Source organism: Carya illinoinensis, chromosome 14 (assembly GCF_018687715.1).
Source record: "Carya illinoinensis cultivar Pawnee chromosome 14, C.illinoinensisPawnee_v1, whole genome shotgun sequence".
NCBI lineage: Eukaryota > Viridiplantae > Streptophyta > Magnoliopsida > Fagales > Juglandaceae > Carya > Carya illinoinensis.
The window spans coordinates 30,265,611-30,289,742 of record NC_056765.1 but is presented as its reverse complement, the minus strand read 5'-3'; the positions used below and the strand labels follow the sequence as shown (position 1 = coordinate 30,289,742).

At 38.4% G+C, this 24,132-nt stretch overlaps 3 protein-coding genes across 3 annotated transcripts; 1 reads left to right on the top strand and 2 right to left on the bottom strand.

Annotated features, from left to right (window-relative positions):
- Positions 1-10,582: 10,582 nt before the first annotated feature.
- On the bottom strand, positions 10,583-11,565 carry LOC122293808. The gene is made up of 2 exons (XM_043102269.1): positions 11,170-11,565; positions 10,583-11,032 (listed from the first exon to the last, which is right to left on the bottom strand). The coding sequence occupies exons 1-2, from the start codon at positions 11,563-11,565 to the stop codon at positions 10,583-10,585; spliced, it is 846 nt and encodes a 281-aa protein (XP_042958203.1).
- Positions 11,566-16,658: 5,093 nt separating this feature from the next.
- On the top strand, positions 16,659-19,501 carry LOC122294890. Its single transcript, XM_043103874.1, has 4 exons — positions 16,659-18,719; positions 18,810-18,938; positions 19,035-19,075; positions 19,172-19,501. The coding sequence occupies exons 1-4, from the start codon at positions 16,830-16,832 to the stop codon at positions 19,215-19,217; spliced, it is 2,106 nt and encodes a 701-aa protein (XP_042959808.1). The 5' UTR covers positions 16,659-16,829; the 3' UTR covers positions 19,218-19,501.
- Positions 19,502-20,119: 618 nt separating this feature from the next.
- LOC122293807 lies at positions 20,120-20,668 on the bottom strand. Its single transcript, XM_043102268.1, has one exon. It carries the CDS (start codon positions 20,666-20,668, stop codon positions 20,120-20,122), a length of 549 nt encoding a protein of 182 aa, XP_042958202.1.
- Between the last annotated feature and the right edge of the window lie 3,464 nt (positions 20,669-24,132).

Below are 24,132 nucleotides of genomic sequence, written 5' to 3'. Positions count from 1 at the left end.
TCTTGCAGCCTTGAGTGTGCACACAAGAAAAAATATGCAGAAAAATCAATTTGTTTCTAAAATGGGTGCACTCTTATCAGAGATGTTGGTATCAACTATATAACATAATTAAAGCCATCATATTAGAACTAAAAATAGAATCAGATACAGAATTATAACATAATCAAAAAGTCATGCCTAAGATTTTTCAGATGCATATCATATCAAACAGAGAACTAAACATTTTTATATCATTTTAACATAATAAAAACAGATTCAGAGCATCTTCATATAACATGTACGAAATTGACATATTTCATATTCACTCTTTTGCACATTTCAGAAATGACATGTCAAAATATTGCTCATGTCTACTCCATTCATGCCAGAAAATAGTTTTTCTTTTATATAAATTTCATGAGTAATGCAGAAGTCGTACTTGAAGTTGTTTTCACATTTCCTTTCAGAACATATCATGCATCATTTTCATAAATCAACCTTAATTCATTTATTTTTATGCAAAATCTAGCATAGAAACTACACTTACCTCGACTTCTTAATTTTTCTCCATTTTTCCACTGTTGTATCGAACAAATATCAATTGTCCCCTATGCAAAGTACTAAATATCACTAAATTTATAAAAAGACGTGCTAACATTCTCCATTTAATTAGAACATACTGTGGAAATAACTTTAATAAGTATTTAATTTAAATATGTATTAAGTAACAGTGGCAACGTATTTCATAAAATAGACTTATTCAATTTAAAGCATTCAAAATAAATTTAAACTCTTTATTATATATTGCTGAAATCTAACTAATTTGTTTTAATAATTAATAACACAGATAACTTCCTAATATTTTATTTTGTAAATCATAGGTTTTTGGGCTAACATAATTATTCAAACAACATCGGCTCAATTTAACTATTACACTAGTCCAATTTCAAAATATTAGAACAGTTTCTTATTTTTTTTTTCTCAAAAAAAAAAAAAAAAAGATAACTCAAGCAATAACCACATACAAAGGATAAAATTTTTAAGTCCAAAACGCTATTGCCATGATTTAGTGGATATGGTGGTAATTAAACTTTTAGGTCTACCCTTTGTATGCATTAGGCTACCCCTCATTTGAAAGCAACACGCAGAGATAAAGTTTTGGGCAGCAGAGTTTACAAGACGAAGAATTCGTATGACAGAGAGAGGAAAAGGACGTGCTATGGTGGTGGGGTCTGGACAAGGACGGGGAGTTGATGGCGGAGCACGACATGGGAACCGAAAGGGGTGGAGACGTGATGCGATGGTGGCTCATGGCAGCATAAGTTTGGGTATGGTTGTTCTGGGTGGTGCAAATGCACCGTGGTTGTGATGGGCGTATGCCATATGATGTAGGTGAAATGCTGCATTGATCAACATTATATGTGGTACCCCATGCATTTTCGACATACAATGGTGATCAGTTGACCGTTTTGAGTGGTTGTTCAGCTTGCTAGCTTCTCGGTTGGCGATGATGGTAGATTGCTATGCTTTGGAGTAGAAAAATAGGGTGTGTTTTACTTGATTGTGGCATGGAGTAACAGCGTGTGGTGTAGGCCTGCTGTGAAACGTGCGGAAATTACTGATGAATTATACGAAATGATCAAAAGATGAAAAAATAGAAATCGAAGCAGAGATTTAACGTGGTTCGGCGATGTGCCTACATCAACAAGGAGCGAGTGGCGCGAAATTCACTATTAGTCAATTAGGGTTACATAATGTGTATTTATATTAGCCCTAGACGTATGGACATATTTAAAATTATAAAAATACCCCCAACCTAATTTGCGTCCCAAATAATGTATCAATCCTAAAAGGCAGATGCCATCGCTCTGGTACACTACGCTCCAGCATCTGTTTAGTTTCAATATATGAGCCATATATTTCAACAATTTCCACCTTAGTGAATATCCACCCCTTAGGAGAAAACAAAGCATATCCTGGAACTCTAGCTGGGACAATAGGTTGGGATGTCTCCCATCTAGCACTTGGAGACATTAATCAAGTTCAAGAAATGCTTGAACTTATCTGTGGTAACAGGTTTTGTCAACACGTTTGTTGCATTTTTAGAAATGTGAACTTTCTCAAGCAAAAGTTCACCAGAAGAAACCAATTCTCTGATCCTGTGAAACCTCACATTTATGCACTTTGTTCTTGCATGATACACCTGGTTCTTTGCCAAATAAATGACACTTTGACTATCACAATACAACTGAACTCCACCTTGTTGAATACCCAGCTCCTTGACCAATCCTGTAAGCCACAAAGCTTCATTGGCAGCCTTAGCCACTGCCATATACTCTGACTCAGTAGTAGATAATGTAACTAGAGATTGAACCATGGATTTCCAACAAATAGGCCCACCCACAAGAGTGAATACATAACCTATGGTGGACCTCTTGTCATCCAAGTCCCCTGCATAGTCTGCATCCACATATCCCATAACTAAAGGGTCACCCTGTTGTCTGCCAAACATGATACCATAGTTTGTAGTACCCCTCAAGTATTTGAAAATCCACTTGACTGCATCCTAATGCTGTCATCCCGGATTTGATAGAAACTTGCTCACCACATTGACAGCTTGTGCCAAATCTGTTATTGTACAAACCATAGCATACATGAAGCACCTCATTGCATTGGCATATGGAACTTTTGACATGTCTTGAACTTCATCATCTGTCTTTAGACATTGAGTGGTAGACAATTTGAAATGATTCGCCAAATGTGTACCTACTGGTTTTGCATTACCCATGCTGAACTTGTCCAACATCTTCTCAACATAGCTATGCTGAGATAGCCATAATTTCCAGGAAACTCTGTCCCTGCAAATCTCCATCCCGAGAATCTTCTTGGTCGCACCCAAATTCTTTTTTAAGTCAAATTTTTTACTCAACAAAGTCTTCAACTTGTTGACCTCACTTATACTATTCGCAGCAATTACCACATCATCCACATAAAGTAATAGAAAAATCGATGAATCATCATCAAGGCTCTTCACATAAACACAACAATCATAGTCACATCGCCTATAGCCAATCTGGATCATGTAGGATTCAAATTGCTTGTACCACTGCCTCAGAAACTGTTTAAGCCCATAAAGTGATTTCCTCAATTTACAGACCAAGTGTTCCTATTCAGGTTGACTGAACTCTTCTGACTGTACTATGTAAATCTGCTCCTCTAAATCACCATGAAGAAAAGATGTCTTTACATTCATCTACTTTAACTACATACCAAAATGTGCTACCAAACCGAACACTGCCCTAATAGAAGTGTGTTTGACCATAGGAGAGAAGATCTCATCATAGTCAACCTTTTTCCTCTGCAAGTAACTCTTTGCTACTGGATGAGTCTTGAACTTTTTCCCCTCTTTTCCTGATACTGTTTCTTTTTTTCTTATACACACATTTGCACCCTATTACTCTCTTCCCCTTTGGAAGTTCCACCAACTCCCATGTCTGATTTTTATGCAGAGACGCAATCTCCTACACCATAGCTCTCATCCATCTACTTTTCTCTTGGCTGTGTACTACCTACTGAAAAGTAGTAGGATCCCCGCTACTAGTAATGAGTGCATAAGAAACCATATTCTCAAAACAATACCTAGAAGCTGGCCTGATAGTACGTCTAGGCCTGTCTATGGCTATACTGTGATGCTGTTGATCTCCGAGCTAGAATTCTCTGCATTCTGAACATTGTTTTTTTTTTGCCATGGTTTTCTAGCTCCACTTGCACCACATGTTTATTGGTGCTGCAATTTTTTGGCACTTGCTTCTCTTCTTCCCGAGTACGTTGTAACATTGTTTTTTCATAAAAAATCACATCTCTATTGATCATCACATTGTTTGCCTTCAGATCCCAAAGCTTGAAGTCTTTCACCCATTTCTGATATCCTAGAAAGATACATTGTCTAGACTTCACATCAAACTTGGATCTTTCCTCACTAGAAACATGCACATAGGTTGGACATCCAAACACTCTCAAACCAAAGTAGTCTACCGCACTGCCTGTCTGTATCTCCTTTGCTACTTTCCCATCTAGTGCTGCCCTCGGTGATTTGTTAATCAAGAAACATGCCATATTCATTGCTTCTGTCCAGAAGTTCTTTGCAAGCCCTACATTCAACCTGAGACACCAAGCTCTCTTAGCTATTGTTCTGTTCATCATTTCCACCACATCGTTTTGCTGTGGTGTATTGCGTACTATGAAGTGTCTCTTAATCCCATGCTGCTCACACAACTCCATGAACTTTGAATCTGTATACTCAGTGCCATTGTCGGACCTGAGGCATTTGTTCTTTCTCACTGTCTGGTTTTCTACTTCAACTTTCCACAACTTAAATTTGGCAAACGTTTCTAACTTGTGTTGCATGAAGTACACCCAAACTTTTCGTAAGTAATCATCAATAAAACTCACAAAATACATATGTCCTCCCCGTGATGCTACCCTTACTGGCCCCTAAGCATATGTATCAACATAGTCAAGAATCCCCTTTATCTTGTGTGTGCCTGTCTTGAATTGCACTCTATTATGTTTCCCAAGAACACAATACTTGCATAAATCAAGCTTGCATGTTTCGACACCCTTCAATATATTTCTCTTATGAAGCTCCATCATCCCACGCTCACCCATATGGCCTAATTGCATATGCCACAAGACTGTATAGTCTGACTCAAACTTTTTAGTTGCAGCTCCACCAACAACTGTAGTACCTTGCAGTGTATAAATGTTTTCAGATAATTTTTGCTCCTTCATCATCGTTAAGACACCTTTACTCACATTCGTGACTCCACTTGCAAATTTGTAACTATACCCATTACAATCTAAAGTGCCCAGTGAAATCATATTCATCCTTAAATCTGCTATGTGTCTAACATCAAACAACGTTCCAATAACACCATCAAACATTTTAATTTTGATATTTCCTATTTCAACAACTTTGCATGAAGCATCGTTGTCCATCAAAACAGAACCAGAATTTACCAACCTGTAGGTGTCATGTGATAAGAACATGCTGAATCTAGAATCCAAGAATCTGCAAGATGATTTGAATTGGATGAAACAGAAAGTATATCCCTATCACCTCTCTCTGAGTCTTCTTCTTCCACTACATTCCCAGAATTTGATGGACCATCTTTATTCTCTGTATTCACCTTCTTTTTCTCTAGATAGTCCCGTTTTATGCGCCAATTTGTCCCGCACTTAAAACACGTTATGTCCTTCCTCTTCATGGATTTAGACTGAGCTTTATTTTTACTCAATTTGCTCCGGGACTTATTTCCCTCACGTTCTTGGTTACCCTTCACCACAAGCCTTTCACCTTGTGGATTCTCATCACTGGCTTTCTTCCTCTGATGAAAACCTAATAGAGCACTTGTGATCTCCTCCAATTCGAAAGTTTCTTTTCCCCACATCAAAGTTTTAACCGAATTTTCGTATATACGAGAATTCGGTAGGGAATTCAGTAACATCAACGCCTTCTCTTCGTCTTCAAACTTCACATCAACCTGCCTCAAATCATTGATGATCTGGTTGAACACGTTGATATGTTGGCTCAAATCCGAGCCCTCTGACATCTTAAGACCATACAATTTCTGCTCAAGATAGAGCTTGTTCGTCAAAGACTTGGACATATACCGACTTTCCAATTTCAACCAAACTTCTGCCCGTGAATCCTTATCCATGACGTAATACATCACATCATCAGCCAAACAAAACCCAGTAGTCACCATAGCCTTTGCTTCCAATTCCTTCCAATCCATGTCGTCCATGCTGTGACGCCCCCAAATTCCGTTTGGGATCGGACGGACATTTGAAGCGTCGAGACATGCAACACAAGGTTATCTGCCCCCGTTCTTGACATATAAGATGCAATATTCCTAACATGCATCTAACAATATGCAATGTTCGCAGCGGATAAATTTTTTCTTTAGCAATACTATGCACCAAATTGAAAATATCCCAAATGCTTAAAACATATTTTCTACATAAAAATCTATTGAACAACTAAGATCACAACACTAGTTCAAAATGGTTATGATCCAAAAAGTACTAGAGATGCAACTCAATCGTACAAGTAGTAATTTACGTTAATTACTATATTAACATTTATGTCGCACCGTCGCTTAGTCAACTGTGTCTAGTTGATCAGCTCCCGATTCTCCTTCAGGTCCTGTAACAAGATCTACCATTCGGGGGGAATGGTAGTTGGGACTACCAAAGTGAGATTTGATTACAAATCTCAGTAAGTTAACAAAAAACTTCCACACAAGCTAATAATGTATGGATAACAGTAAAAGCATAAATACATAATCAAATTCATAAGTAATTAAAGTATAACTTGGCGTACAACAAAACATAATTGACATAACTTAAAATGAAACATGAAATGAACTTGAGTTGACATGAACTTGATCTGAAACTTGACTTAGCATGAACTTGCTTTGAAACTTGAATTAACATGAAAAATACATACTCCACAGTTGTTGTGGCCCCATGTATTCTACGTGTAAATATATACTCCACAGTTGTTGTGGCCCCATGTATTCTATACAAACTTGACTTAACATGAAAAATACATACTCCACAGTTGTTGTGGCCCCATGTATTCTACGTGTAAATACATACTCCACAGTTGTTGTGGCCCCATGTATTCTACGAAAACTTATTCTTTAACTGCTTAAATACATACTCCACAGTTGTTGTGGCTCCATGTATTCTACGTGTCACAATTGCTGTGTCTCACGTAGTGTATGTGCCACAATTGTTGTGACCCCATACATAAGTAATCAAGATGAAACGTGACTGGAATACGAAATGACTAAAGCCCTGACGTAACATAACGTGACTTGAACATAAATTGAAATACATGACCAAATTGAGATAGAAACATTTCGTAACATGACATAACATATAATAGACAACATATTTAACATGACATACTTGCAACAATGAATATTACATGACTTGACATACATGTAATAGATGACATACTTAGCATGACGTACTTGTAAGGTACAGTAATATATGATAGAATATATTATGTAACAGATAAAAAATTGATGACAGAATAAATTCTGTATAATAGACAATTACGTGATAATTTGGCATGGCATGACATATATGATAACACACATACATACACTGTAGTTCCTTTACTTAGCACACATACACAGTAGACTGCTAGTAAGTTAAAAGCTAACTTACCTCGATCTCTACGTTTCTTATAAAACTTCAAGTGCGATCACGAGGAACTGTAATTAGTGTTTCTAAAAGTTAGAACTAAATCACTAATAATTTGAAATATGGAAAATACGAACTTAAAGAGTAAAATTTTCATTTTACTCTCTACATGTGGGAAAATGACCGTTTTACCCATAACTTAAGGATTTTGCATATTAACTCCAAAAGTTTCCAAAATTTACATTCCTCATGTAAATTTTGTCATAAACTTAAATATCAACTCAGAAAAATTTAAAACAAAACACAACTATGAAGAACACACTATGGCCGAAACATCCATAAGCCATTTCCCTTGATTTTTGTTACAATTCCTTCCAACTTCAAAACTCATGCTTAAACCTAAATTTTGCAACAAACATCTTCCAATTCTAAGTTCAAAACCATACTTAAAACATCCATTTAGAAAAAGTTAATAATTAACACCAAACTTTTTTGTAAAAAGATCCAAGCATTTGAATCACAAGTTTTGACCTTAAATCAAAACATCTCCAAGAATTTCAAAAATCAAATCTTCCTTCTAACATATTCATAATATCATCCTAACATCAACCATGCTTTAAATCATCAAACTAAAGTCACCAAAATCACAAAATAACATTTGGAGTTTTTGGTTTTACACTTAGTCCAAAAACAGAAACTTTTTCCTTAACTAGTTTTGATAAATCTCTTGATCTATGACTTATAAATATATGATCTTCAAACCAAACCATCACATGGTTTAAAAAGATGTCCTAAAACATATATAAGCTTCTAATTCAAGATCACATGGTTAGAAATTAACAAAAACATAAATTTAGCCAAGAATATCCACACTTTGGCTTATCTGAATATCTCTTTGCATAAAATTTCATATCTTTGAAACTAACATCAAATATCTTCAAAATAATAATATAACATGTATATAAGATAATTAGGATCCTCCAATAAAATTATTAAAGTCATTAGAATAGGTTTAGACCACCAAAGAGTTAAACTTTCTCAAAATAGAAACTGTTTTTCTTCTTCCAGTTTCTAAGTTTCTAAATTTAAGAAAATCTTTCATCAAAACCTTTAATCATGCAAAAATCCTCAACCAATAATCACATATACATGTTAACAATGGTCCATAAAAATTTCGGACCAATATCTATTCATTAGCTTGGTCAAAAACTCCAAACTATAACATATTCTCCAGTTTATCTCCCAGAATGACCTTTTTATAGTTTATATAATATTGGACTGACCAAATGATCTTCAAATGGGACAAATAATATATCCATGTAAACTAGACTAAAAAAGGAACAACTTATATGAAGGAGACTTTATGATAAAATACTTACAAAAGCTTCGAAATGGGCGTGCAAAAGAACTCCTAAAAGCTGTCCGAGAGAAAGTATTTGATATTCTTTTAAAGGAACGTGTAAATGAAGATAAGTTTGTAGGTGATGGCTAGAGTTACTTATGGACGAGATAAGAAAGATGATAAGGCTGGAGTTGAGAGTTGAGTGTAGTTTTCTCCTACCCAAAATATCTATAAAAGATTATCTCATAATATTCTATCCAATAATATTTACAAAAAATCAACTTAAGATATTTTTATCTAATAATATCTATAAAAATCAACTCAAAATATTTTTACCCAATAATATTCACGAAAATTATCTCAAGATATTTCTTTTTATCCAATAATATCTACAGTTTTGAACAGACGTTTTGTCCGAAAATATGAAAAAATGTTATTGCGCCATAAGACTTTAAATAACCTTCCGAGTCTAATGACACAAATCATAATACATTTTGACACTTCTAACTATCTCCAATAATCAAAAACACACTTCTGATACTATAGTAAATAATAATACTAATTATGTAGTTAGACAAAAACCTATACGATTAATGGATTCGTGAAAACTTATGAGGTTTTCATGAGGTTTCTAAAGTTAATAGAAATTTCACAATTGAATTTCTAGCGGGCTGTTACACATGCCTACCGGTTGCTTTCTGTATAACGCCTTTACCATGCCCTGCTGCACTAACAAATCTTTCATCCTTCTCTGCCATTATCTGAAATTTTCAGATCTGCCAAACTTGACCATGTCAAACTTTGTAGAAGAGATCCCAGACATCGTGACATGAACTCTTGATACCAGTTGTTGTGAAACATGCGGTAATTGCTGATGAATTGTACAGAATGATCAAAAGAGGAAAAAATAAAAATCGACATAGAGATTTAACATGGTTCGGCAATGTGCCTACATTTATAGGGAGTGAGTGGCACGAAATTCACTATCAGTCAAGTAGGGTTACATAATGTGTATTTATACTAACCCTAGATGTACGAACATATTTAAGAAAATTACAAAAATACCCCCAACCTAATCAGCGTCCCAAACAATGTATCAATCCTAAAAGGAACAAGGCCCTAGGCGGTGCTTGGTGTAGGGTTACAACAGTGTGGAGGAGCTTTGGCAGTGGGTGATCTTGGTTTGGTTCTCCTTCAACTGAGGTTGGCGTGTGCGTGGGGTTGGTTTCCATTGAGGACATAGAGGGGTTGGGCCGTGGGGGCTATCCCATGGTGCTACAACTAAGCACGGCTGGTGGCTTCCATTGTGTGTTTTGCATGGTCTGGAGGTGGAAGGTGGTTCGCAACAATGGCTAGTTTGCTCTTGGAGCATGGATTTTGGTTGTTGGTTCGTGCTGGGGCAGTGCTGTTGGCATGGTGGGAAAAAGAAACTACTGGTCTGTAGCGGATAGGAGAGACTGGTTGGGTTTGGGTGTTGAGAATTGTTGAGGTATGTTGTGAATAGTAATAAAAAAGTAATAATAAAATATTAAATAGTAATAAAAAGAGAGTCCATGAGAGAGTGGGAGAAATGGTGAGAAGAAAGAGTGTCGGGGAAGTGGAAGAAATGGTAAGAGATAAAAACAGATGAGGACGAGATAAATTGAGGAAAAAAAAGAAGAAATTTATTTATCAAAACGAAGTCAAGTTGGGCTTCTCCGTGGTTTGGGTGTTACACTCACATTATCTGAGAGAAGGGAATGCACAGACTAGTTTACAACTCTATTGCACGTGCCCAAGTTTTAAAGTCATACATTGAAGTTTGTTTTTTAGTATAATCTTTCTAGATATTGCATTAGAGAAATACTGCTCTTACATATGGGAGATGTCGACGGGATCTTTTTGTTGAAGAGAACAATTCAACTTTATTCAACTTGATAAACCAAATGGATGAATACACGAGGGAATGTCCCCCAATGTTATGCTCTCCTCAGAGAGTTTAATAGCATCCTTGGCTAAAACATGAGCCACATTATTACAGACTCTAGAAACATGTACTACAGACTACCTTTCAAAAGAACCTAACAAAACTTTAGCATCAGACATAATCATCCCAGTTGAGGACTCAACCTGGTTTAGATTGTTGAGAGTTAAGACAACTTGCTTTGCATTTCCCTCAAAGATCACTTGAGTTAGTTCCAACTGTTTGCAAAGAAGAATAGCTTTCAGAACACCATAAGATTCTGCTAAATGAGGATTAGGAAAATAGTCTTTTGGTGATCTTAAGGATGCCACCACTCTGCCCTCCCAGTTTCTGATCATGACACCAACACCAATTTTGCACTTACCTTTATCAACTGCAACATCCCAATTGGCTTTGAAGACATTTAAAGGTGGTGCACTCCAATTAGGAACACTTAGACTTGGTCGATCCTGAACCCCAGCAACCTTTTCATTAGCCTCACTGTAATCAGAAACAACCTGAGTTGCAACCTCGACTATCTTCCTTGACTCCTAGAATTTGTTTTCAAAAATGAAATTGTTCATTCTCTTCCAAATTTGGTATACTGTGGCTGCAAATTCATCTAGCTCCTTGCTATCCAGTCAAAAATCATATGGCTCCACATCTCCTTAAAATCATTATCTCTAACCACACCTTTCTGCAGCTTCTGTGAGCACAAGCTCCACACAACTTGGACTGAAACACATGACCAAAGTACATGCATAACTGATTCCTGCTCCAATTGACATATTGGACATAAGGGTGACTCCACTATCCTTTTCTTGTATAAATTGAGCTTTGTAGGCAGAGAATCATGACAGGCCCTCCAGATCAGCATCTTGTTTGCATTAGGAACACCCAAACTCCAAATCATAGTCCAGCTCTTATTCTGTGGAATTGCAGAAGAAGACTGCCCCTGGTCATGAGCCTCCATCACACGTAACAAGTAATAGGCACTCTTTACTGAGAAGGAACCATCCTTTGTACACCTCCATGTCAGTTTGTCATTTGTATTTGTAATATTGATTGGAATCCTACTAATCATCTCTGACTCCTTAGGATTGAAAACTTCTTGTATCAAGGCTTCTTTCCACTCACCTCTCTACTGGTCAATTAGACTGCATACTTTCAAATTCTCATCCAACACTCTTACAAGAGGTTGAACTTTAAATGAGGTAGGCCTGGGAATCCATTTTTCCTTCTATATCCTAACAGAATGACCATTGCCAATACACCAAAACATCCCTTCACTTAAGACCTCCCTTCCTGCAGTGAAACTCCTCTATAGAAAAGAAGGATTACTTCCCAGTTTAGCCTGCATGAAATATGATTTGTGAAAGTACTTTGCTTTGAGAATTCTTGCTGCTAATGAATCAGGTTGTTTGAGAAGTCTCCAACCTTGCTTGGCTAAGAGAGCAACATTAAAGTTCTCAAAATCTCTATAACCAAGACCTCCCTCTTCCTTAGATGATCCTAGAGTCTTCCAAGAGAGCCATCTAACCTTTGATCTATCTCCTTTCATTCCCCACCAAAATTTCTGCATTAAAGAATTTATGGCATTCAATATGGCTTTTGGAAGTTTGAAAATACTCATGCAATAAGTAGGAATGACCTATATGACAGATTTAAGCAATACCTCATTTTCTGCCTGAGATAAGAACTTAAAAGACCAACTTTGCATTCGTGCCCTTATGCTGTCCAAGACAGGTTTGAAGGCATTTAACTTATGTTTCCCTACATAAGCTGGCAACCCCAAGTACTTCTCATAGGATTTGGCCTCCTCCAGACCTGCTGCTGCTAGAATAACCTCACCTCAACTCTTGTGTTGTAGCTAAAACAAACTACTATTTTTTCCATATTTAGCCTCTGACCAGAAGCATTTTCATACATTTAAAGGATGCCAAAGAGCCTACTCCACTCCAAAGCATTGGCCTTGCAGAATAGCAGACTATCATCTGCAAAAAAGAGGTGGTTAACCAATAAACTCCCTCTAGCAAAAGGAAAACCTGTTATGTGGCCCTTTTTTTCAGCTTGATCCAACAATAGACCAAGTACCTCCCAGCATAAGATGAAGAGATAAGGGGATAGTGGATCCCCTTATCTCAAACCTCTCTTAGGACAAATCTTTTGCTGTGGACTGCCATTAATCAAAATGGAGTAATTAATTGTACTCATGCATGTCATAACCAGCTCAGTCCACTCCTTGCTAAATCCCATCTTGATCAAGACAACTTTCAAGAAAGACCATTCAATTCTATCATATGCCTTACTCATATCCAACTTCAAAGCCATGTACCCTTCCTTCTTGCTTCTCATTCTATGTTTCATGGAATGCATTGTTTCATAAGCCATTATAATGTTATTAGAAATCAATCTCCCAGGAACAAAGGTACTTTGAGAATGAGAGATAATGGAAGGTAGAAAAAGTTTCAATCTATTGGCAAGGACCTTTGAAACCACCTTATAAATGACATTACATAAACTAATGGGTCTGTATTTTGAGACTAGAGTTGGAAGTTTCTTCTTAGGAATCAAAGCAATATAAGTCTCATTAATCTCAGCTACCCCTCTCCTATTTTCCAGAATTTCCTGCACTGCAGTTGACACTTCCTCACCAACAATCTGCCAATTATCCTGATAGAATCCTGCAGAAAAATCATCTGGGTCAGGAGACCCAAATGGATTCATGTCAAAAACTGCAGCCCTCACTTCCTCTACTGAACATCTCTTCATCAACTACTGATTCATATCATGAGTTATCAACTTATTCACTACCTACAAGGCTTCCTCACACCCAGTAGGATTAGAAGATGAAAACAGGTTTTCATAGTAAGACTGAAAGGCTTTACCAACATCTGCTAGGTTAGTGGCCCAATTCCCCCCTGTCATCAGTAATTCTTTCAATCAAATTAACTTTTCTTCTTTGAGATGCACATTTATGAAAAAATTTTGAATTTCTATCTCCACCCTTAAGCCACTGCTGTTTAGCTATCTGTCCCTACTTCAATTCCTCATCTTCCATAATGGCATCCACTTCCTCTGGAAGAGCTTTAATTTGACCATTGAACTCACCTGTATTATGTTTTTGCATATGTTGGATCAATTTTGCCTTCTCTTTGATTCTATACCTTTAATTACCTCTAGTCCTTTTTGCCCATGCTTGCAGCTGAACCATAGAACTTTCAAGTGCATGTTGGACATTCTTCAAGCTATTGTTTCTGCCCTTTAAGGAATACCAGGTCCTCTTAATAATTTCCTTGCATTCCTATTTCTTTGACCAGAAAGCTTCATATCTACAAACGTTTTTGTGAACTAGCTGTTCCTCCTGAGAGTTAAAACAATGAACTAATAGTGGTGCATGATCTGATGTTAAGACAGGTAACACATGGACAGAGGAGGTATCAAACATATTAGACCAACTTGAGTTCCCAAAAGCCCTATCTAGTCTTTCCTTGATAAAAAGCCCTTCCCTCTCTTTTTTTACTCCACGTGAACCTTAAGCTGATAAAACCCAAGTCACTGAGCTCACATTCACCCAATGCCTCTCTGAACCTTTCTATTTGAAAAAAAGGTTTATCAGCTGCCCCATACTTTTCCTCGTTGGACAACAGCTCATTAAAATCACCCATGCACAACCAAGGACAGTTACTATCTGGTCTCAGCAATCTAAGCAAATCCCAACAAGCTCTCATTTTCTCCACTACAGAATCCCCAAAAAAATGAGTAACATGACACTTACTTCCTCCCTCCTTAGTAGATAGCTCTAAAGAAATATGATGCCTCGAATACGAAAACAAAGAGACATAAGTTTTCTCACACCACATCATTGCCAGACCCCCACTCTTCCTCCTACTTTCCACTACAAAACTGTGAGCTAACCCCAATCTGTTTCTGATCTTCTCTACTCTCTCTCGGTTGCATTTAGTCTCAAAAATAAACACAACCTGTGGGACCTTTTCTTTCACCAGAAGGTGAAGCTCTCGAACTGTATGAGGGTTCCTAAGCCCTCTACAGTTCCAAACTAAGAGTTTCATGGCTGTTGGCAGAGGCTGCTTTGCATTGTCTTCCTCCAACAGCACCACTCCTGACTGTTTAGCTTTCTTGACAGTTGCATCTTCATCACCTGGAACTAGTTTCCTTTTATGGACCTTTGTGAATTGCAGGCCAAAATCCTCCTCTAAAGGTTGAGGCCCAGGGCAAGATGGGCCTATTCGGGCTCTTTTTTTCCAGGTTTTCAACTGCCTCACCCCTTTACCTCCCAACTTTTCTAACTTGTTGCTACTTACTTCTCCACGTAGATCCTGAATATTATTTTTAGAAAGAAAAACTGTAGGGCCAGTGTCAACAGCCGTTATCTTGGAAAGTATTTCCTTCGAGGGAGAAGCAGCCACCCCATTTAACTCTTCTGCATGGATTGCTCCTGGTGTATCAATTCTACGTGAGTCAACTTTCCAAAATCTAGATACCCCATCATCTTTTCTAAGGCAATCATCCGAAATTTTCTCACCATCCTTTAACAAATTAAGATCCTTATCTCCTACCATGATTTCTACCTCGATGGAAGCCTTGCCATTATTAGCTGATTGACATTGAGACCCACCAGAATCTGCATGTCGAATATTCTCCGATGACCCACTAGGAGATGACAGACCACTAACATTAACTGGAATGGTTATTGAATTCCTAGTGCTTGCCCTCAGTCAAGCACCATACTGCTGATCGAAACCTGCACTAGAAACTTTTCCATGATCCAAATTATCACAATGCCCTTCTGAATGATTAATCCTACCATAATGATAACAAAAGTTTGGAAGCCTTTCATATTTGAAAGAAATCCAATGCTTTTTGTCACCTATCATAAGGAATCTACCTCTCGCCAGAGGTTTAGTTATGTCTACCATTACTTTTATCCTTAAAAACTGGCCCCAGCAGATCCCACTGCTGTCTATATCCACATGAAGAACCTCCCCCACAGATGAACCAATGTTTGAACCAGTGATTTGATTCATGCCTGCAAAAGGAAAATCATAACACTGAATCCAAAAAGGTTCCTTTATAAACATTATCTCCTTTCTGAAAGTGAAACTTTCACAGTCTTGCTTGCAAACAAGATTCTTGTCAAAAGACCACAGACGCCCTTTTAGAATCCTCTTCTTGTCTGCACATTCTTGCACACAAGTAAAAACTTGTTCTGCCCCACATCCTTAATGATTGCCTTTCCTTCCACTTGCCACACTCATATCATTGTACTCTTGATAGCACCTCTGTTAGCCTCTCTATCCGACATCACACAGAACATAATGCAATGCTTACTTTTGTTGACAGAAGACAACACCTCCTCATTGCTGACCACCACCTCTTGTTGCTCATCTTCTATCAACTTCAGACCTTCACACAAAGAGGACAACTCACTCTCCATCCCCAGACCTCCATAGACCGAATCCAAGAGGAGAGAACACTTAAGTTTACTAGGAAACTTAAAGAGAAAAACCCTCACCTTCACTCGAGAAGGAAGGGATGTTGGTGTCGACGGGATCTTGATAATTTATTTTTTACTTAATGATTAAAAAAATATTTTTAAATAATATTATAAATTCTTTTATAAAAATTTATTTAAAAATATTTAAAAAATATACCGACAGAATCCCCCGTCGAGATCCCCGTGTGGGGGCTGTAAAGCCACTCATTGCATTAATACAGAATTTCACGTTTCTTCATCCAAATGAAAACCTTTAGTACTTAAAAGTTAAAACCCATGGCCAGCAATGCAATGATTTTGGAGCTCTTGTCCTGTTTGGGCTAACCATTCAAGCTCATAATTACAAATCAGTCCAATCTCCGAAAGCATATGCACGAAGCTACATAAAAGATTAAAATATGCTAAGTACTTGAGAAATTATAGTTTGTTTTTTAAAACTAATGGAAAAAAATGTAAAATTTATTATTTAATTTATATTTTAATTCTCTTCATGAATGAGTAGATTTTTTTAATAAATGAGTTTAACACATAAAATATTTAATTAAATTGGTAAAATATAGAATAAGGATTCAAATACCTCTATTATAAAAAATTATCATTTATCTTAAAAATTTAAATCAATAAAAAGAATAAAATTTATTATTTATTTTATAACTTTTCTAAACAAGAAAAACCATGCAAGAAAGTGAAAATGGTTAGAATTTACGTACGCTTCCAATGTATATCGACTGCTTCGATCCCCAGGCCATATCAGTTTAACGTACGCTTCGAAAATTTTGCATGCATTATCCTCTTTACAATTGTCACAAGATCAACAAGAATCACGTACGATGGGGCCGAACCAGATGACGGATTTTCTCGATCTTCCGGTAGTAACGATGCATTCTTCTGAGGAACTCGACAGAAGATTGAGAGACGTCGAAGAGTCCATTTCCCAGAATCCGGGCTGCGTTCTTTCCCACACCACCCGAAGCCGTATTCACTCCGAATTCGCTTCCCGATTCAAGGACCACCATAATTCCTATCAACCCAAACTCCAACACCTGGACAGAGCTTCCAATTCCGCCTCCATAGCCGCATTGCTTGCCCCGATGTCACCCTGCCTCGCCCTCTTATACGCCACCGCGCTCTTCCAAATTGCCGAGCATACAGCATCAGCTTTAGAGTACAAAGCCGTCATCAAGGAATGCTTGCGCGGGTTAATGATAAGCATACCCAGGGAACCAGTTGAAGATAAAAAAGCCATGGAAATTGATATTGCGAGACTGCAGCTCGAATCTCTCGTCGAGGCATCCGCGGACAAGATCCTTTCTCTTGGGGATATGAACTGGCCGGGAAAAAGGAGCGAGTTGGAAGTTCTGGAACGGAAAAAGCAGGAGATCTTGGAGGGGTTCTCGGTAAAACGACAGCCCCGCGGGGCTCTCAAGAATGTGATCCCAACCGACGTAGAAATGATGGCTCGAGTTAGGACTTACTGGGAAAACACCACGAGTCATGAAAAAAGAATGGAATTCTTTAATATAGGAATCCAAGAACTCGAAGCTCATTTGGACAAGAATAACTTGAAAACTGCGAAGCAAGTCTTGAAGGAAGCCATAGAACTCGCTAAGGAGACGAAGAAATGGAAGTTTTGGCTGTGTTGTTGCTGCGGAGCGAGGTCTTCGGAAGATAAATCGAACCTGGAGCACATTACCAATGTACATTTAGGAGGTCTGTCCGAGTATGAACGAGACCTTTTGCCGCAAGGACTTCCTAGAGAGTTCGTTCAAATGGTAGAATCCGGGGATTGGGGACCCGTGGATTCTCGTGCAGCCAGCAAGATTGTGAGAAATCTGTCGTCTACTTCACATATAGGCAATCGAGTATTGTGTAAAGATAATAAGCGCATTGAAATCCTTAACAAAATTCGTTCTTGCCTGCAATTGTTTATGGCAATTGATTGTTTCGCCCCTCATCATCTCACAATGTTGCAAACTCTTACAACAAAAATGCTGCAAAAACGCTTTAGGACATTGATACCTAAGGAACATGTGCTGTACCAGACGCTCCAGTCGATATTACTTCTGGACGCCTCAGAGCTTCAAGAGGTTTTCCGATGGTTAACAAATCTGGGTAGTGCTTGCGCATTGCGTTGTCTTTCTGAGAATTCTTGGAAAATAGTTAGCGCGCAAGAGAGGACTGATTTCTGCTCTAGTCTCCTTTTGGAGCGATTCTTGGGAAGAGTTATTGATGTGACGGCTGGTGATATAACTGAAAGGAGTACTTCTGCAGAAGAGGTTGATGCTGGTGCTTTTGTACGTTGGTTATGCAAGGAAGGTCCTGCAATTGAGGATCATTTAAAGGCATGGACTAATCTGAAAGAAACTGCAAAAAGTTCAGGAATGGAACTCTTCCAGATCCTTCGGACCGAACTCAAGCGTATACAGAGGCTGTGCCGGGAAAAAAGCGCCATGTTGCTGATAGACGAAGCAATTAAGAATGTTCAGAGAATCTGTGGTGAAGAAATTGAGAAAAGGGAAAGAAATCCAGGGTACGTCTCACAGAACTTAGACGACCTCTTGTTTTGTCGGAAAACTGAAATTTTGGGTCAGGAGAGTGATTCTGCAAGCGATGGAAATAGGGCAGAAACTAGTACCATATGTAGCATTCTGGCGGAAGCAGATACGGACGAAGCGATAACAGTGGTAATCAATAAGCAGAGAGTTAATATGGCTTTAAAGGTGGGTATGCCCATTTAAGATGGTATATTATTTTATTGATATTAGGTGTTATTGTAGCCTTCTGGTCTCTCACTCTGTTAAGTGTGGCAGTTTTGCAAACATGATGCTTTGATCCTGGCGACTAATGCCGCCATGAGGAACACGGAGCAAAAACTTGGGATCGTATCTGCCTTTGACTACGGGTCGATTCTGGTTATCCTATTGAAGTCATTCTTGCAGGTTTGCATTGGCTTCTCTGGATGTTCTCTCGAATTTTCTTACCTTCTTGTTGGCCTGCATGTTTATTTATGTTTTCTGCCAAATCTCTCTTTATAGGCACGCATACTGGAACAGGTTGATACAGATGCTGCGGAGAGGTATAAATATGCTGCAATTCTAGTATTGTTTTAGTATCATGCCTGCATTATCATGAAGCTTTCGGCTAATGAGCTTTCACCTATGTGGTGCTTCAGTTCCTGTCCTAATGTCAACACTGGTGGAAATGCTCCTAATCCTTGAGAATGGTGTTCCCGTAAACAATGCTGAATTGGAGCAAAGAAGTCAATAAGAGGAATTTTGAACAACCCGGAAGAGAGGATGTGTCCCAAGCTGTCCAGACAGTTCACTTGTGACATCCTCCAAACCTCATGAAAATGCTGGTTCAACTGAGCAGCAGCCGCTACTTCTCATAGGCAAATACATGATAGAATTTTTATGATGCATAAGAAAGAAGAAAGGGGCCGGGGCGCATGGATTCAATGACAAACAAATGCTGTATAGTTGGTGAAATTGGTAATTGGAATGCAAGGGAAAATTTGTTCTGGTTTTGGAAATTCTCTAGTTCCAATTGACTTCTTTACCAGATCAACACACACATCCGAACAGAATGATTATTTTTCAGTCTCCATGTTTACCATATATATTCATTCCTACCGATCGATCTGATATATAGGATAAGTTGCTGCACTGCTCTGAGAACTCCGTATCATATTCCGTTGATTGTACTCTTGGTGAGGCTGTTGAGGGGAGGGGCACCTGGGGGTCCTCGCTCGGCCTCTCATCTTCGAGGGCTTTCCACTCTCCTCTGCCTAATCAGAACAAAAGCTTCTGTTTCAAAGTTAATTACATATACTAATTGTACTTAGGGATGAGCAAGGTTAGGTCCCGTGGGGTGATGGATCGAAATTTTTGATCTATCATTTTTCCCAACCGGACATCCCTAGAGACCGGTCCGGTCATGTCTAGTCCATTTTATACAACCTTTCTTTTTAAAAAAATTGATTAATAAAAATAATTTATTTAAAATACTAAATTAAAATTAAGTGACTTTTTTTTTTTGAAAAGAAATCACTTTGTATTCATATTCAACTTGTATTAGTATCAGTATACATTTTGTCTATGAATATCTGGTTAGAAACCGATTATGGTCCCTCCTCTATCCAATACACATCATCATCCCCAAACATAGCCATTTTAGCCAATTGATGAGCTACCTCATTACCCTCCCTGTGAACAAAACCCACTTCCCACCTGTTATACATTTTCAGTTTCTGCTGCAGACCTTCCACCAAGTGACCAAACTTTGAATCATCCATCACATGTCTCTTTACCGCATCTATTACACACTTAGCATCCCCTTCAAACACCATACCCCTTAATCCCAAATCCTCACATAGCACCATAGCTTCCCAAAGAGCAGTACATTCTACAACAAAAGCATGGCAACTGTATGGCCTTTTAGCACATTTAGCAGCAAAAACATCTCCATTACAGTCCCTTATGACAACCCCAACACCCATACACCGAGAGGCCACACTAATAACTGTATCAAAGTTAGCTTTGAGTTGCAAACCCCCTGGTTTCTTCCATCCCCTCCCTTTCCCACTCCCAGCCTTAACTATTTTTTGCTCAGCCTCACCCTCCAGCCTTCTTCGTGCTAGCTTGAAATTTTCATATCCTACCAATGACATCTACATCACAGTAGCTGGACCCAACACCTGCTTATCAAAAATGGCTTTATTTCTCCGGTGCCATATATTTCTCAGCATCATCACCATTTTCTCAACATTCTCAGTTGTAAGTTTACAAAACATCTCATTCCAAAGCTGAAAAACGTCATTCACCCCAACCCTCCATTTCTGAATAGGACTCTCCTCCTCTGCCCACACATCAGAGGCTGCTGGGCACCACCAAAGAGCATGCATTACAGTTTCTTCATCTTGCTTACAAATAGGGCACATTGCTTCCTCAACTATCATTCTCTTTCTTAAGTTCACCCTTGTAGGAAGAATGTTGTTGATTAGTTTCCATAGGAAATGTTTAACTCACCCTGGAACATCAAGATGCCATATTTGTTTTCATGTTTTTTCCTCATTCCGAGCTCTCGATACCTCACCCTCATTCTGCCTTCTTATCTCTTGCTCTATATGGTAAGCACTCCTAACATAATACTTTCCATCTTTAGTATGCTCCCATGTCAGTCCATCCTTAGCTCCCGTTGGCCAAATTGGTAATGATAATATCGAATCTGCTTCCCCCTCATTGAAAATTTGTCTCATAAGCTCCACCTTCCATCCTTTTGTATTTTCATCAATCAATTCAGATACATTGGCCCCTGCTTGTAACACTTTTACTTGAGATTGTACACATCCTGTTACAGGTTTAGGCTACCATTTTTGTCCCCATATTTTTATATTCTTTCCATTTCCCACTCTCCATATCATGTCTCTCCTTACTACCCCCAAAGCTGACCAAATACTCCTCCAAATAAAAGAGGGAGACTTTCCCAGTTGAGCTTCAAGCAATTGAGAATTTCTGAAATATTTTTCTTTAAAAACTCTTGCCACCAAAGAACTCGGATCCTTTAATATTCTACATCTCCACTTAGCAAGCATAGCCATATTGAAATCTTCAAGTTGTCTGAATCCCAACCCTCCACTTGATTTACTCAGCCCCATGCAACTCCACTTCCTTCAATGAATCCCCTTTTCTCTTTTATATTGAGCCCACTAGAATTGAGCAAATAACTGTTCAATTTCCTTACATAACCTTTGAGGCAACTTAAACACACTCATTGTATAAGTTGGAATAGATTGTAGTACAGCCTTGATCAAAACTTCCTTCCCAGCTTTTGATAGAAATCCATTTTTTCAATTTTGTATCCTACTCCATACCTATCCTTAAGTCCCCTTAGGGCATTATATTTTGATCTCCTAACAACAGTAGGCAATCCAAGATATTTCTCATATCTGTCACAAACAAAAGACTCGGCCTCCATGAACATTCCTTTCCTCACACTTTCCTTTGTATTTGAACTAAAGAAAATCGAAGTCTTTTGCTTATTTAATTTCTGCCCTGATGCCTTTTCATAGCATTCAAGTATATTATAAATGCTTCTCCATTCCTCATTAGTCACCTTGCCAAATATCACACAATCATCTGCAAACAGCAGATGATTAACCCTTAAACCCATCCTCACTGTGCCACTCCTTTTAGAGTCCCTTCCCTCTCAGCTTTCAAGAAGAGTTGACTTAATCCCTTTGCACAAATCAAGAACAGATAGGGAGAGAGAGAATCACCCTGCCTTAATCCCCTAGATGGTATTATTTTCTTCCCTGGCCTACCATTCACCACCACTGAGTAGCTGACAGTTTGCACACACTCCATGAGAAGCCTTGTAATTGTTTCCCCAAATCCCAATTTGAGAAGCATAGCTTTCAGAAAAGGCCACTCTACTCTATCATAAGCCTTAGACATATCAATTTTCATAGCCATGTTCCCAAATTTCCCTTTGAGCTTTGACTGCATCGAGTGTAATAACTCAAATGCCACCAAAATGTTGTCAGTGATAAGCCTATCTGAGATGAAAGCACTCTAATTTTGGAAAATTGCCACATTCAGCACCTTTTTAACTCTATTAGCAAGAACTTTTGAAATTAGCTTGTACAATACATTGCACAAGCTAATTGGTCTAAAATCCATCACATTCTTCGGCCCCTTCACCTTTGGCACCAAAGCAATAAGGGTATGATTTAAATCTTCACTTATAGAACCCCCATTGAGGAATTCCAAGACTGCACCACTCACTTCCTTGCCTACCACACCCCAATGCTTTTGATAAAATCCTGCCCCAAACCCATTTGCCCCTGGGGCCTTCCATGGGGACATTTGTTTTAGGGCCCTTTCTCCCTCGCCCATCCTGAAAGTCTCTTCAAAATCCTTCCTCATCTCCCTATTTATCTTTAGGTCTATCTCAGCAACACAGCTTTCAATATCACCAATGGAAGGCTCACTTGAAGTATAGACTTCCAAAAAATAATCTCTAAAAGCCCCTTCAATTTTTGGTGGTTTCCTTAGATTACACCCTTGTGAATTTACAATTTCACAAATCAAGTTCTTCCTCTTCTTCTGGCTTGCACAAGCATGGAAGAATTTTGAATTACGATCTCCATTCTGCAGCCAATGAGCCTTAGCTCTTTGTTTCCACCATATATTCTCTTGTTCCAACAATTTTTCTAACTCCCCACTGACCATTTTAATGTCAGATGCATAACCAGGCCCTTCCACTTCTTTAAGAATTTTGAGTCTCTCAGAAAGTTTCTTAATATTGTCACCTCTCTTAGCATCCATTTCTTTTGACCACAAGCATAGAGCCTGTCTACAAGAATTAAGACACTTTTGAACATTGCACAACTTTCCTTCCACCCTGTTATTTCCTTTCCATACTCCACACACAGTTTCCTTACACTCCCCATCTAAATCCCAACTCATTTCATATCAAAATATTTTTTTCCTTATCTCAATATAGGACCCCTCTCTAAAGCAAGTAAGCAGAAGAGGGAGATGATCAGAACCCCAAGCAATCACAATATCCACAATTACCCTTGTAAAATCCCTTCTCCACACTTGATTAGCAACTGCTCTGTCTAGCCTTTCTTTCACGAAAGAGTCATCTTCATGGCCATTACACCATGTATATTTCAGACCCTTCCAACCAAGATCACTCAACCCCCCATTCGTTAGAGCAATTCTAAAATCTTCCATTTGACCCTGCCTTCTTTCTTCCCCCCCCCCCCCCCCAAATTTCTCCCATTGAGACACAATTTCATTAAAATCCCCTATTACACACCATCCAACCTCAATTGAAGGCTTAATGGCTTGTAATAGATCCCAAGAAACCCCCTTCTTAGCAGTTTCTGGATTCCCATAAAATCCAGTCAGGAGCCACTTAGGACCCCCCCTCTTCTATCCTTCACCCGTAGACTAATATGCCATTGAGAATATGACCCTAGTTCAAAACATTTTCACATCCTTCCACAACATTACCAACCCTTCACTCAACCCTCTCGGATCCACCACCAAACAACCCTCAATGCCCAACTTCTTTTGCACAAATTCCAATTTATTTGATCTAACTTTTGTTTCTATAATGAAA

Bases quoted from the DNA above. Each gene is read 5' to 3' on its own strand.
- LOC122293808 (XM_043102269.1), bottom strand. From the start codon at position 11,565: ATGATTAGTAGGATTCCAATCAATATTACAAATACAAATGACAAACTG. The intron at 11,033-11,169 runs GTTAGAGATAAT...AACAAATTCTAG, and splicing joins AGAAGCTGCAGAAAGGTGTG to GAGTCAAGGAAGATAGTCGA.
- LOC122294890 (XM_043103874.1), top strand. From the start codon at position 16,830: ATGGGGCCGAACCAGATGACGGATTTTCTCGATCTTCCGGTAGTAACG. The intron at 18,720-18,809 runs GTGGGTATGCCC...TAAGTGTGGCAG, and splicing joins GAGTTAATATGGCTTTAAAG to TTTTGCAAACATGATGCTTT. The intron at 18,939-19,034 runs GTTTGCATTGGC...CTCTCTTTATAG, and splicing joins TATTGAAGTCATTCTTGCAG to GCACGCATACTGGAACAGGT.
- LOC122293807 (XM_043102268.1), bottom strand. From the start codon at position 20,668: ATGTCATTGGTAGGATATGAAAATTTCAAGCTAGCACGAAGAAGGCTG.